General features: G+C 38.0%; 1 protein-coding gene across 1 annotated transcript in view; it reads left to right on the top strand.

The window, feature by feature from the left end:
- Positions 1–15759, top strand: part of LIN9 (lin-9 DREAM MuvB core complex component) — an 85662-nt gene that overhangs the window by 28488 nt on the left and 41415 nt on the right. The window contains exon 7 of the mRNA XM_010852871.1: positions 6219–6376. Coding sequence (XP_010851173.1) covers positions 6219–6376 — 158 coding nt within the window. The remainder of the gene's footprint in view (positions 1–6218; positions 6377–15759) is intronic.

Below are 15759 nucleotides of genomic sequence, written 5' to 3'. Positions count from 1 at the left end.
ACAGTGGCTGACTTTATTTTTTTAGGCTCCAAAATCACTGCAGATGGTGATTCCAGCCATAAAATTAAAAGATGCTTACTCCTTGGAAGGAAAATTATGACCAATCTAGACAGCATATTAAAAAGCAGAGACATTACTTTGCCAACAAAGGTTCATCTAGTCCAAGCTATGGTTTTTCCAGTAGTCATGTTTGGATGTGAGAGTTGAACTATAAAGAAAGCTGAGCGCCGAAAAATTGATGCTTTTGAACTGTGGTGTTTTAGAGGACTCTTGAGAGTCCCTTGGACTGCAAGGAGATCCAACCAGTCCATCCTAAAGGAGATCAATCCTGGGTGTTCATTGGAAGGACTGATGTTGAAGCTGAAACTCCAATACTTTGGCTACCTGATGCAAAGGGCTGACTCATTTGAAAAGACCCTGATGCTGGGAAAGATTGAGGGCGGGAGGAGAAGGGGACGACAGAGGATGGGATGGTTGGATGGCATCTCCAACTCAGTGGACTAGAGTTTGGGTAAACTCCGGGAGTTGGTGAGGGACAGGGAGGCCTGGCATGCTGTGGTTAATGGGGTTGCAAAAAGTCAGACACGACTGAGCGACTGAACTGAAATTGATGCCCCATTGTGTCCCAGAAAATATTTAAGGATGCCCTCACAAGCATTTAATGAAGCTGTGAGATTATATATACATTATTATTACCTTTTTTAAAACTCTTATTATGACTTCAAGATAATAAGTGATCCACTTATTATCCTTTCCACAAATGCATGTTTTACTTTATATAAAAATGAATCAAGTGAATATATCCAATATGTTACTTCCTGAGAATTACTTTTCAAATTATCTTTCATGTGAAACTACCTTTCCTTTTCTAGTGTTATCTTGCTTTCTTGATATATCAGAAAATCTTATATTACTTTTTTTTTTTTTAGTTTTATTTTATTTTTAAACTTTACATAATTGTGTTAGTTTTGCCAAATATCAAAATGAATCCGCCACAGGTATACATGTGTTCCCCATCCTGAACCCTCCTCCCTCCTCCCTCCCCATACCATCCCTCTGGGTCATCCCAGTACTCTAGCCCCAAGCATCCAGAATCGTGCATCGAACCCGGACTGGCATCTCATTTCATACATGATATTTTACATGTTTCAATGCCATTCTCCCAAATCTTTCCACCCTCTCCCTCTCCCACAGAGTCCATAAGACTGTTCTATACATCAGTGTCTCTTTTGCTGTCTCATACACAGGGTTATTGTTAGCATCTTTCTAAATTCCATATATATGCGTTAGTATACTGTATTGGTGTTTTTCCTTCTGGCTTACTTCACTCTGTATAATAGGCTCCAGTTTCATCCACCTCATTAGAACTGATTCAAATGTATTCTTTTTAATGGCTGAGTGAAATGTTGTAATATACTATATATCATTAGTTCTCATGTTTGATCTGTCAGCCTAGTAAAAGCTTGTTTAAGAGTTTTTTATTTTAAATGGTAGGAAAATTTAGGGAAGACTTGAAATATAAAGTGACTTGAACAAATAGACCTGGAATTTAGTTTACATGATTTCTATAGATAATAATGAAATTCAAGGAGAACTTTTCATTGAACTGGTTTACATTTATTTTATCTATTGTATTAAAAAGTGTCAGTGCTGCTGTTGTTTTAAGTATTTCCCTCGTTTATAAGAACAAATTAAAATGTGATGTGTATTGTGTTTCACACAGGTAATTTATGGTCTTTGGTAATTACTTTAGGCCATTTGGGGGCTTTTTGCTGTAACTTTACATGTTTGAGTAAATTGAGCCACACTGTTTCTGATTATTGTCAGAATGAGGTATTAGTCACTATTTTATTGTTTAGTTATAATTCTGCAGTTTGATTGTCATTATTTCTCTTGCTAATTTATCCTCTGTTAATAGGGTTACCATAACATTGTTGAATCTTAGAGTTCTTTACTTCATCAAGATAAATTAACAGTTTAAATCAAGTCTTTATTATCAGCAGAAGTTTGTAGTTTTTCTTTTTTTTAAGGAAGCTGACGTACACTACAAATTATTGATATGATATACTTTTGCAAATATCCTAAAAAAAAGAAGCCAGGAAACAGCTTAGCAGGAAATGTGCAGAATACTCAGCATTCTAAAATCAGTCCCAGTGAAAATATCAGTAGGCCTTTAAAAAAAAAAAACTAGACCAACTCATTCTAAATTTCACATAAAGAAAAGAAATCAAGCAGGAAGAGCCAGGAAAATTCTGAAGAAACAAAGTAATGAGGGGAGATTGTGTTATCATACATATGTTTGTAGTATGTATTATCAGATATTAATGTTGATATAACATCATAATCAAAATGATGTCATTAGTGGTACTTGAATAAAAAGATGAATTATAAAGGAGAGACAGTCCATGAAATTAACACAACACTGTAAATCAGCTATACTCCAGTAAGGTTAAAATATCTTTATTGAATCAAAGATGTCCACAGAATTTTAATACATAATAACACTGATTGCATCTCAGGCATACAGGGGAGAAGGAGGTTAAATTATTTATTCAGTGGATATTGAGACCACTTTGAAGCAATCTAAGAAAACACAAGTTGATTTCATACCTCAGACCTTCCAGGAAAGATTTGAAAGGATCAAAGATTCAGATTTTTTAAATGAAGCAGTAAAACTACTAGAGGAACCTGTAGGAGAGTTTTGCTTAATCTTGAATTGGGGAAGATCTTTTTAATAGTCCCCAGAGCTAGGAATCATAAAAGAAAATATTGATAAATTTGATTTTGTAAAAAAAAAAAAAAAAAGCATTTTGCATTGCTCACCCCCAAAAAACCCCATAAAGTCAAAAGACAATGACAGAAATATTTATAATTCTTACCGCTGCTGCTGCTGCTAAGTCACTTCAGTCGTGTCTGACTCTCTGCGACCCCAGAGACGGAAGCCCACCAGGCTCCCCCGTCCTTGGGATTCTCCAGGAAAGATCACTGGAGTGGGTTGCCATTTCCTTCTCCAATGAATGAAAGTGAAAAGTGAAAGGGAAGTTGCTCAGTCGTGTCCAACTCCCAGCAACCCCATGGACTACAGCCCACCAGGCTCCTCCATCCATGGGATTCTCCAGGCAAGAATACTGGAGTCGGGTGCCATTGCCTTCTCCATTCTTACCACAAAGGACCAATTTCTAAGTATGTGAAGAACTACTAATCAGTTCAGTTGCTCAGTCGTGTCCGACTCTTTGCAACCCCACGGACTGTGGCATGCCAGGCCTCCCTGTCCATCACCAACTGCCGGAGTTTACTCAAACTCATGTCCAATGAGTTGGTGATGCCATCCAACCATCTCATCCTCTGTCATCCCCTTCTTCTGCCCTCAATCTTTACGAATCAGTAAAAAATATCAAATAACCTGTAATAAAAATGTCTGTTTATACAAACAGTACCTAAGAAAGGAGAAAGAAGTGGCTCTTCTAAAGAGATGAAAGAGTTCAGTCTTACTTATAATGAGAAATAAAAAATCAAAGTATGCCAAGATCCTGTTTTTTAGCTATCAGAACAATAGAGTTCCTAAAGTTTGAATATATTGGGTTGGCAATGGTGTGGTGAAAAAGCCACCGTTGGTGGTAAGAGAGTAAATTTATGTAACCTCTGGAGGGCAGTTTGGTAATAACTGCAAATTTACAAATTCCCATACTCTTTGACCTAGTACTTCTATGAGTAAAGAAGTACTCCATTTTATGGAGTATATAAAGTATATAAAGAAGTATATCCATTTTATACATGGATAAAATGACATGTACAGTGCTATTTGTAGAAGCAAAAGATTTTTAAAAACCTAAGTGTCCATAAATAGAGGAATGATTAATTAAAATAGGATACCTCCATATAGGAGAAAACGGAAATCATTTAATTTAAAATCAGAGGAAGTTTCTTATTTACTGCTAAGATACTTTAAGAAAGCAGAATACACAACAGAGCATATTGTAGCTATTTGAGAAAAATAGGAAGGGAACATAAGTATTTCTTGCATGTATATTTCTAAAGTATAATATCAATAAAGGGTGTGTAGAAAATTTATTGTCATCATCTGGAAGACAGAATAGGAAACCGAGGGACAAAAATGTTAGAGTTTTCTTTTTTTAATCTCATTTAGTTAGTTATTTTTGGCTGTGCTGGGTCTTCATTGCTACACGGGCTTTCTCTAGTTGCAGTGAGCGAGGGCTATTCTTTCTTGCAGTTTGCAGGCTTCTCAATTGCAGTGGCTTCTCTTACTGAGGGCATGGGCTCTAGAGTGTGGGCTCAGCAGTTGCAGTGCATGGGCCTAGTTTCTCTGTGGCATGTGGAATCTTCCTGGACCAGGGATCAAACTAGTATCCCCTGCATTGCAAAGCAGACACTTAACCACTTGACCACGAGGGAAGTCCTAGAGTTTTCAATGCCTTTTGAACCTTTTAAATTAGAAGCCTGTGAATGTATTTATTATGCAAAAATGCTATTTAAATAAAATTCGATTGCCGGAAGTGTGTATTATATCCAGAATGTATGAAGAACTCTGAACATTCAGTAATGAAGCTCAAACGGGAATTCCCTGGTGGTCTGCTGGTTAGGGATCCACATTTTTCACTGCAGAGGGCACATGTTTGATCCCTGGTTGGGGAACTTAAATTCTGTATGCTGTGTGGTACAACCCCAAAATAAAAAGAATCAAACATCCCATTTGACAACTTGGTAAAAAAAGTTTTAAATAGATAATTCATCAGTGATGTAGAGATATCATATAAACCAATAAGAGGATATTAAACATATTAATCAGTAGGAAAATGCAAATTAAAACCACAGTGTTAAAAATTTACACGACTAAGCATGCCAAGTGTTGGTGAATCTGTGGGAAAACTTGAACTCTTATACACTGCTGATGGGACTATAAAATGGTATAACCACTTTGAAAAAACTGTTCGGCAGTTCCTGTCCCTTTATTTTTTTTTTTTATAAGACTTATTTTTTTAAGAGCAGTTTTAGATTTGCAACAAAATTGAGAGGCAGGTACAGAGATTTTCCATTTACTGCCCTCCCCCGACAATGAGGGTGGCCTCCCTCATTGTTAGTATCCTCTGTCAGAGCGGTCCATTTGGGACAGTCGATGAACCTGCATCAACACGTGATAATCATCCAAAGTCCAGAGTTTACATTAGAGTTCACTCTTGGTGGTGTGCATTCTATGGGTTTTGACAAATGGTGACACAGCCACCATTATAATATCAGTATTTTACAGAGTATTTTCACTGCCTTAAAAATCCTCCAATTTCTACCAGTTCACCAACTGCTGGTAACCATGGATCTTTTCATTGTCTTCATAGCCTTGCATTTTCTGGAATGTCATATATTAGGATCACACAAAATGTAGCCTTTTCAAATTGGCCTCGTTTACTTGGTAGGATGCATTTCAGGCTCCTCCATGTCTTTTCATGGTTTTAGAGCTCATTCTTCTTTTCTTTTTTTTTAACTTTTAATTTTGTCTTGGGATATAACCAACTAACAATGTTGTGATAGTTTCAGGTGACCAGCGAGGGGACCCAGCCATGCATATACGTGTATCCATTCTCCCCCAGATTCTTCTCCTGTCCAGGCTGATTGATATCTTCATATGTTCATTATCTTGACTGTAGTGATAGTTTTGTGGATATATATTTTATGGTATGAAAGCTATGTTTAAATACCTTTGGTTCATCCTAGAATTTGAAAATAGAAATAAGATGGGCCCTGAGAATAAGAGTACATTCAGTATTCATACTTAAAGACAGAAAATATGATTAAAAGTTTACACGGCAGCAGGTCTCATCTTTAATTCCTATATTGATATGCTCACTAGGTCACAGGAAAAATATCATGTTCTTTTGAATAGAATATTGAAATTGAACTTTGTTCTTAAGAGAGGACCTGGGATCCAGATGCAGTTTTGTCAAGGTTGGTGAACAATAGATCCTCCTGCTTTGTAGGAAGAAGCAATCTAGACTCGCTTATGTGTCTTTCAATCTTGCAAGATCCTGTTTTTAAAACAACATAAAGGTAATTTACTTTCAAGAGAAAATTATTATTTTTAAGAACCCATTTTTAAATACAGTACTCAATGAAAGAAATAAAGGGATTAGTGATATGGATGGTGTGACTTGAAGTTTTTATATAGGACAGTTATCACTTTATATGATTTTTATAATTTATTCTAGATGTTCTTCTGCATTTTTTGAGGAAGAGAGATCAGCATTAAAACAGAAACGGCAGAAAATAAGGCTCTTACAACAAAGGAAAGTTGCAGATGTTTCACAATTCAAAGATCTCCCAGACGAGATTCCTTTGCCCCTGGTTATTGGAACCAAAGTTACTGGTAGGTAAAGATAAGTTTATTACTATTTTGACTTGTGGTTTTTCACCAAGATAACCTTTCTTAGACAAATGGCCTTTACATTTAGAAAGCTTAAACTATATTTCTGTAGCAATATTCTGTAGAGGTTACTGTTCTTCATCTGTGAAGTCTGTGTTTTAAAGTAGTTGGATAAAAGTGTACATCTTCAAAGCAGTGTCTTCCACAATGTAAACGGCCACAAAGATGAAATTTAAAATGAAATGTAATGTTTAAATTTTTTAAATTTTGTTTTATCTGTGCTTCTATATTATATTGATTTTCTTTTCTGACCAGTCTTACCTGGTTAGTTCACAAACACTGTTGTTCTTGTGATCTTTAGGTTTATAAATACTCCATTTCTAATGACTAAATGACTAAACTACCTACTGAATAGTTTGCTCAAAATTTTGTAAAGATGTAAATTCTGTCAATTTGTAGGTAGTGATTCTATATGGTCACTTCAGTTACAACATTGAGGGAAAGTGCCACTAAAATCTCAAGTTTAGGTTAATCCTTAATAATTTGGTAATCTAAAATTACAGTTTATGTAATACAAGCAATAGCAAGGTGTTCAGTGAGTAGATAGAGTTAAAGTTTGAAAAAAATCATTGGATTAATCAGAGCGTATTTTCTGGAGGAAACGGAGCCTTGAATTACATATTTATATCATTTTTTCCTGGTTATAAAAGTGGCACATTTTTTCATTATATTGTAAAAATGGGTAGTGAAGAGGAAAAATAGACAACAGGGAAAAGGCTATATCATGCATATGAAATGCAATTGGAAAAGAGAAGAATGCATTTAGTCATAACCCACCATGTACAGAAGTTATAGGTGATATATATGATCTCTCCCTTAACAAAATTAGTCTGGGAGTGAGGATGGAGATAGAGTGAGGAAGAGAGAGCTTTCCTGAAAAAATGTGTTAGTTCTAAAAACCCCATATACATAAGTAGATATACAAAGTCTACAATGTAGACTAATCAGAGAAATGCTGACGTGAATAGAGTGACTTATAGACCCAACTAGGAAATCCTCAAAAGTTAATTGCTCCAGAATTTTAAGGACTAGTGATATTATTTGATAAGAACTGAAAGTTTTACAAAGGATCAGTAAGTAGGTACTTTTTTACAATGCAGAATAGGGGGACTAGATGTATCAAAATATGAAAGAAGTTTGTAGGAATCAACTACTAGAGCTTTTGAAAGTTTCTATTTGGTCTAGGGGAGGTGTCAGCATATGATAAAAAATTACTAAACCTATGAAGAAACAGAAAACAGGTTCTATAGTTAAGACCAAAAGCAATCAACAGAATTAGATGCTAGGGTGACTCAGATATTGGAATTGGTTTCAAAATATATGTTATAAAACATGTTCAAGAACTTAAATGTACATATGGTCATAATTAATGGGGATATCACAGTAGAAAAATGGAAATTACTTATATAAAATAAATAGAAAATTAAAAGTATAGTGTCTGAAAAGAAAATTTCTAAATGGGCTTAAAAGCATATTGAAAACAACAAAAAGTAAGAGTCAGTGAACTTCAGAATAAATCAGTATAAATGATCCATTGTGAAAACATGGAGGAAAAAAGTGGAAAAAACATTCATAGAGCCTCAGAGACCTGTGGGACAATATTGACTCATTGGAAAAGATTCTGATGCTGGGAGGGCCAGGAGGAGAAGGGGACGACAGAGGATGAGATGGCTGGATGGCATCACTGACTTGATGAACGTGAGTTTGAGTGAACTCTGGGAGTTGGTGATGGACAGGGAGGCCTGGCGTGCTGATTCATGGGGTTGCAAAGAGTCGGACACGACTGAGAGACTGAACTGAACTGAAACATATAATTAGTGTAAAAGAGAGGCACAGTGGCATGTAAAAAGACAAAAGATTTGATTTTTTTTTCTTCCAGTTTTATTGAGATGTAATTGACATACAGTACTATAGCTTCCCAGGTGGCACAGTTGGTAAAGAATCCACCTGCCAGTCCAGGAGACACAAGAGATGTGGGTTCGATCCCTGGGTCAGGACGATCCCCTGGAGGAGGAAATGGAAACCTATTCTAGTATTCTTGCCTGGAAAATTCCATAAACAGAGAAGCCTGGTGGGCTACAGTCCATGGGGTCTCAAAGAGTTGGACACAACTGAACGCATGCACATGCACACACATGTACACACACACAGACAAATACACAAGAAAAGTCAATAAGTCATAAAGATTTAACTTAAATCTACAACATTTCCTGACCTCAGAGAAGTGGCCTTTTGTAAGAGATCTCCTGTGCTTCCCAGCAGCTCACTTCCCTCTGGTCACCAGAGCTGTATTCTCTAGGGGTGCTCCCTGTGTGGGCTGCCTGGATCCTTCTGTCGTGGTGGACTATTTATGGACAGTCTGGTAGGTGTGGCTGACCCTCCTCCTGGTTGGTTGCTAGGCTCTGCCTTGTGGAAGGCTTCTGTCTGTGGGCTAGGTCATCAGGTGGCTGGTTGTGGAACGGGGTGGGGAGTCCTGGGACTGATGCTGGCTCACTGGTGGGTGGAGCTGGTTTTGGGGTGGGTGGTTGCAGATCTAGATCTGGGGTCCCAGATCTAGTGCTGGTGGTGGGCCAGTTCCTGGCATGGCTGCCTGGGGGTGAGGGTGTGGTCTGGGATATCCCAAAGTTTGTGTCAATGGATCTGGATCTTGGGGCTACTGGTTGAGGGGTCCAGAGCGTCTAGGAGCAGCTATCAGCCTGCTGTTGGCAGACTAGAGCCCCTGGTTTTCCCCGGCCTAGTGTCCCACCACTGGTGAATGGGGGCATTTCCACCATGTGCAGCTAGCTGAGGGGCCAGAGGTATCCCAGAGCTGGTATTAGGCTGCCAGGACTCAGTGGGTCTTGGGGCTGGTGCCAGCCTGCTGGTGTGTGGGCTGCATCCTGAAATAGCAGGCCCTAGGGCTGTGGTGGTCCTGGGGCTAGCGTCCACCCAGTGGAAGATGAGACAGGGTATCAGATCCCCTAGCTGGTGCCCACCCCTTGATAGATGGAGCTGGATCCTGGATTTTCCATCTGTAGGACTGGGATATTGGAGCTGGTGTCCACCTACTGGTGGGTGAGGCTCGGTCCTGGGGCTAGTGCCAGCTCACTGGTGGGCAGAACCAGTCCCAAAGTCCCTGGCTACAGGGCCCTAGGGGTGCGTTGGTGTCAGTGGTGGGTCCTGGGCCCTCTGGTGGATAAGGCCAGGTCTTGAAGCGGCTGTGGGCTCAGGGACTCCCTGCTGGCCAGCTGGTGGGCGGAGCTGTGTTCCCGCCAAGATAGCTGCTTGGCCTGAGGTGTCCCAGCACTGGTGCGGACAGGCTGGTGGGCGGGGCTGGGTCTGAGCCTGCTACCTTAGAGTGAGGATTGAAAAATGGCGCTTGCCAGCGGCAGTGTCTTGGTTGAACAAGCTTCCAGAAATGCCTGCCACAAGTGTCTTTTTCCCCTGGATGAGCTCCACTTGGCTCCTGCCTCACAGGGAGGCTCTCCGAGATCAGCAGGTGGGTCTAACCAAGGCTCCTTTTGAATTACTGCTCTTGCACTGCGTCCCAGAACGTATGAGGTTTTGTGTCACCCTTTAAGAATGGAGTTTATTTCCCACAGCACTCTGGCTCTCCTGAATGTATGCTCTGCTGGCCTTCAAGGGCAAACGTTGTGGGGCTTGTTTTCCCAGTGCAGGACTTCCAGTTTGGAGAGCCACAACTGGAAGTCTGTGGAGTTCAGATCCCCTTGCTCCTTCGGAAGAACTTCTACAGTTGTGATTATCCTCCCCTTTGTGGGTCACCCTTGTGGAGGTATAGTTCCTGACTACTGCGTCCCTGTCCCTCCTTCGTGTCTGGTTATGGTTCCTTTATGTCTTTAGTTGTATATCTTCTTTGCTTGCCTTCTGGTCTTTCTCATCAATACTTGCTCTGTAATAGTTATAATTTTGTTGTGCCACTGAGAAGAGGTGAGCTCTAGATCTTTCTACTCCGCCATTTTGGCCACTTTAGTCAAATTTAATTAAAAAAAAAAAAAGTATGCGTCTTTAATACTCTGGGCTTTCCGGGTTACTCAGTGGTAAAGAATCCACCTGCCATTGCAGGAGATGCAAGAGGTCAATCCCTGGGTTGCGTAGATCGCCTGGAAAAGGGAATGGCAACCCGATGCAGTATTTTTGCCTGAAAAAATACTGTAGCCCATCAGTCTCTTCTGTTCATGGGATCACAGAGCCGGGCACGACTGAGTGACACACACACGCCACATACCACACGTTAGTACTCTAAAACCCAAGTCATACACCCACATGTGTACAGAACCCCACAGTTAGAGCAGATCTTGAAAGCAATCTTAGGAAAACAATATATATAAGGAACAGTGATACAGATAGCTGCTGACTTCTCATGGGAAGAGAACACTAGATGTTACCTCAAATGAAAGTTTCAGGTTGAGGGGAAATGATACTAAATGGAACCTTGACTATAGAGTCAGAACTCCAGAAATGGTAAATATATGCATTAAATGTAACTGTTGTGTTTCAAGTTTCTTAAATTTGTTGTGAAGGCATACAGTATTAATTATTATTAGAGTGTAATACGTGAAGAGTGGATATTATAAGCCTTAGAATATTAAGGTTCAAAAACCTTAGATTTTTGAACATTTTTGAACATGTACATCAGATTAGCTGGAGAGCTTTATAAAGGACAGGTTGCTGGCCCCTGCCGTAGAGTTTCTGATTCAGAGTCAGGGGTAGAGCCTGAGAATTTGCATTTTAAGAAGTTTCCAAGTATCAGGTGTTGACACTGCTGGAGTGCACTGTACTTTGAGAACTAGTAAAGGAATTACTTTCTTTTTTTTAATTTAATTTTTATTGAGGTAACTTTGGTTTATAACACAAGTTTCATGTGTATGTTTTTTCTTCCTCTTACACTGTAGCATGCTATCCACAAAAAATGTAGTTCTTATCTCTCACCATACAGGTGATCCTCTTTATCTGTTTTACCCCCCACCTCCATCCCACTCCTTCCCCTCTGGTAGTGACTGCTCTGTTTTATGGCTGAGTGGTATTCTATTTATGGTAATCACTATTGTTTTTTTACAGTGGAGCTGTATTTAGTGTGTCTGTGTGTGGAGCATGTCTTTTTCTATTCTTTCATTGATAGACACTTAGGTTATTTCCATATCTTGGCTGTTCTAAATAAAGCTGTGATGAACATAGAGGTGCATATATCTTTTTGAATTAGTATTTTTGTATTCTTTGGATAGGTACACAAGTGGGATAGATATGGATAGATCATGTGATAGTTCTAATCTTAATTTGGAGGGGACTGTTTCTCCATAGTGACTGCGCCTGTTTACACAGTGTATGAGGGTTTCCTTTTCTCCACATCCTTGCCAACCCTGTTATTTCTTGCCTTTTTGATAATAGCTATTCTAACAGATGTGATGTGATATCTCATTGTGTTTTTTTTAATTGAAGTACAGTTAATAAACAATTTTGTGAATAAAATTCCCTGTGCTATACAGTAAATCCTTGTTGCTTGTCTGTTTTATATATAGTAGTTTGTTAATTCTATACCCCTAATTTACACCTCCTTTTCCAATTTGGTAACTGTAAGTTTGTTTTCTATGTTTGTGAATCTGTTTCTGTTTGGTATATAAATTCATTTGTATTATTTTTCTGATTCCATACACAAGTGATATCATATAATTTGTCTTTGACTTACTTCACTTACTGATACTCTCATCCATCCATGTTGTTACAAATGTTTCATGCTTTTTTATGGTTGAGTAATATCCCATTTTGTGTGTGTGTGTGTGTGTGAGATATATGTGTTTGTATATTTATATATATAGAGAGAGAGAGATTCATATCTTCTTAAACCAGATCTATTACTGGGCATTTGAGTTGTTTCTGTCTTGGCTATTGCAAATAATACTGCTGTTTGCAATGCTGATGAACACTGGGGTGCATGTATCTTTTCAGATTAGAGTTTTTCTCATTCCTGGATAAATACCCATGAGTGGGATTGATGGATCATATGATAACTGTATTTTTTTTCTGCCCATTTTTTAATTGGGTTGTTTGTCTTTTTGTTGTTGAGTTCTTTATATATTTGAGATATTAGCCAATTAATGTATATATGAGTTGCAAATATTTTCTCCCATTTGGTATGTTGTCTTTTCATTTTGTTGATGGTTTCCTTTGCTGTGCAGAAAGTTTTTAGTTTGATATGAGCCCATGTATTCAATTTTGCTTTTGTTTCCCTTGCCTGAGGAGACATATCCAGAAAGATATTGCTAAGATCAGTGTCAAGGAGCATGCTACATGTGTTTTCTTCTAGGAGTTTTATTGTTTGAGGTCTCTCATTCGAGTCTTTAATCCATTTTGAGTTGATTTTTCTGTGTGATATGACATAGTGCTTTAGTTTCATCTTTTGCATCTGGCTGTCCAAGTTGAAGGAATTACTTTTTAAAGTGTTGAGAGATATACCTAAAAAGCCAATAAAGAAATTAAATTGACATACTAATGAATTCTCAGTTAAGTGAAAAGATGACAGGAAAGAAAGTACAGAGAAGTAGAAAATAAATAACAAGATGGTAGACTTATATCTCGCCCTTTTAAAATTATATTAAATCTCAATGAACTGAACACTGTACTTAAAAAGTAGAGATTATCAAACTGAATTTTTTTTAAAGCCACACTCAACTACAGTTGACCATTGAACAGCATGGATTTGACATGTTTGAATTGTGTGAATCCATTTATTTGTGGATTTTTTTTTCAATAAACATTGACAATTTGGGAGGAGATTTGACAGTGTGAAAGAACTTGCAGATGAATTGCTTAGCCTTGACATATTGGAAAAAATTTTAAAAGTTAATATGTCATGAATGCAGAAGATATATGTAGACATAGTCTATTTTATCATTTGCTTCCCATAAAATGCAACAGTGAAATTCATCAAAACTTACTCCCACAAACATAGACTATACATTTACCATTGAGAGAAATGGAAGCAAACATAAAGATGCTGTATTCAAGTGTAACTTCTCAAAATTAACTGTAGTACACACTGCACTGCTGTAAAAATTTCGTAGCAACCTTCTATTGCTATTGCAGTGAGCTCAGGTGTTTCAAGTATCTGCTTAAAATGCTATGTAATAGTAATCATCTCCATGTGATCAGTTTGCAGCAAAATGCATGTGATTGCCTTAAAAAGTGATTCCTTATAGTTTTCAGATATTTTTCATTATCTTTAGTGCAACAGCATAGACTATGAATAATTTCATAGGCCCATATGAAGTGCCACAGTGATGCTGGAGTTGCTCCCAAGAAGCAGAGAAAGGTTATGACATTACAAGAAAAAGTTGAATTGCTTGATATGTATTGTAGATTGAGCTCTTCAGCTATGATTGCCCACTATTTCAAGATAAATGAATCCACATAAGGATCAGTGTTTAAAAAAAAAAAAAAGAAAGAAAGGAAATTTGTGAAGCTATAGCTTCAGCTATGCCAGCAGGTATGAATACCGTGCATTTTTTGAAATATCTTTTTATCTCATAATGAAAATGTAGCTCTTATGTGAGTGTAGGATCTACATAAGGAAGACAGACCTATGGACAACAAAGCAAAAGGGATTGAAGGATCTAAAGCTAAAGAATTTAGCGCCAGCAAAAGATGATTTGATAATTTTAAAAAGAGGTTTGGTTTAATAAATATCAAGATGATAAGAGAAGCAACTTCTGCCAACCAAGAGGCAACAGACAGGGTTCCAAATGCCTTTGAGGAAATCATGGAAGAGAAAGGATATCTGCCTGAACAGGTTTTTACTGCCAACAAGTGTCCTATTCTGGGTTTAAAAAAAAAAAAAAAGAAGAAGCCTTATTAGTAAGGAAGAAAAGCAAGCACTGGGATTTAAAGCAGAAAGAGATAGGCTAACACCTGCAAATGCAGTTGGGTTTATGATCAAGACTGCCCTTATGTATAAAACTGCTAACCTCGGAGCCTTGAAGGGGAAAAATAAACATGAGCTGCCAGTCTTTTGGTTGTACCACAAGGGGTCCTGGATGACAAAACCCCTTTTTCTGGATCGGTTCCACTGATGCTTTGTCCCTGAAATCAGAAGGTACTTTGCCAGTAAGGAACTGCCTTTTAAAGTTCTTTGATATTGAACAATGCCCCTGGCTACCCAGAATCCCATGAGTTCAGCCCTGAAGGCATTGAACACAGATACAACATCTATAATTCAGCCTTTAGCCTTAAGGACCTTTAAGGCTCGTTACACATGGTACTCTATGGAAAGGATTGTCAATGCTGTGGAAGAGAATGCAAATAGAGAAAACACGAAAATCTGGAAGGATTATATCATTGAAGATATCATTGCTGTTATAGAAAAAGTCTGATAGAACCAGTCAAGGAAATCATGAAAGAGATTGTAGCTTTATGAGATGAGGCGGGGGAAGGTTGGGGGCGAAGGGGTTTGAGATGCAGATATTTTCAAAAACTAATAGACATCACACCAGAGGAATTAACAATGCAACTTGATGGAGATGATTGCTTCCGAATTAGTGCCAGAAAAATAAGGAAGAAGACATAGAAGATGCAGTGCCAAAAAATAGATCATTAGACATCATTAGACAATCATGTGTCATCAGGGAAATGCACATTAAATAGTGAAATCAAGAACTTGACAACACCAAACATTAGTGAGAATGTGGAGCAACAGGCGAGAATGCAAAATGGTACAGCCACTTTGGAAACCTGTTTGGCAATTTTTTACAAAGTTAAACATATTTCACCACATAATCCAGCAGTCACGCTCCCTGTTGTTTAACCAAATGAGTTCAAAACTTATTTTTGCACAAAAAAGTGCACATGGATGTTTACAGCAGCTTTATTTGTAATTGTCAAAAGAACCACTGTGTCCTTCATTAGATAAATAAACTGGTATATCCTCACATGGAATACTATTTGAAGCTGAAGTGAAATGAGCAGGAATTCCCTAGCAGTCCAGTGGTTAGGACTGCGCTTCCACTGCAGGGGGTGCAGGTTTGATCCCTGATTGGGTAACTAAGATCCCACATGCTGCACAGCCAAAAAGGATAGATAAAATAGCAATAAGAATAAAAAAATAATTATACAAATAAATAATAACTGATCAACTAGATATCTATATGGAAATGAGCCTTGACCTTTCCTCATGCTATACAAAAAGCTTAATTTAAAATGGACCAAAGGGCTAAATGTAAAAGCTAAAACTATAAAACTTCAGTAAGTAGACACAGAAAAATATCTCGTGATCTGTAAGTAGTCAGAGATTTCTTGGATCTGACAAAAATAAAGGTGATTTTTTACATTGAGCTTGA

The sequence above is a fragment of the Bison bison genome, unplaced genomic scaffold (assembly GCF_000754665.1).
Source record: "Bison bison bison isolate TAMUID 2011002044 unplaced genomic scaffold, Bison_UMD1.0 scf7180017864317, whole genome shotgun sequence".
Lineage (NCBI taxonomy): Eukaryota > Metazoa > Chordata > Mammalia > Artiodactyla > Bovidae > Bison > Bison bison.
Note: the sequence above shows the minus strand (reverse complement) of the source record. Positions and strands in the feature narration are given on the sequence as shown.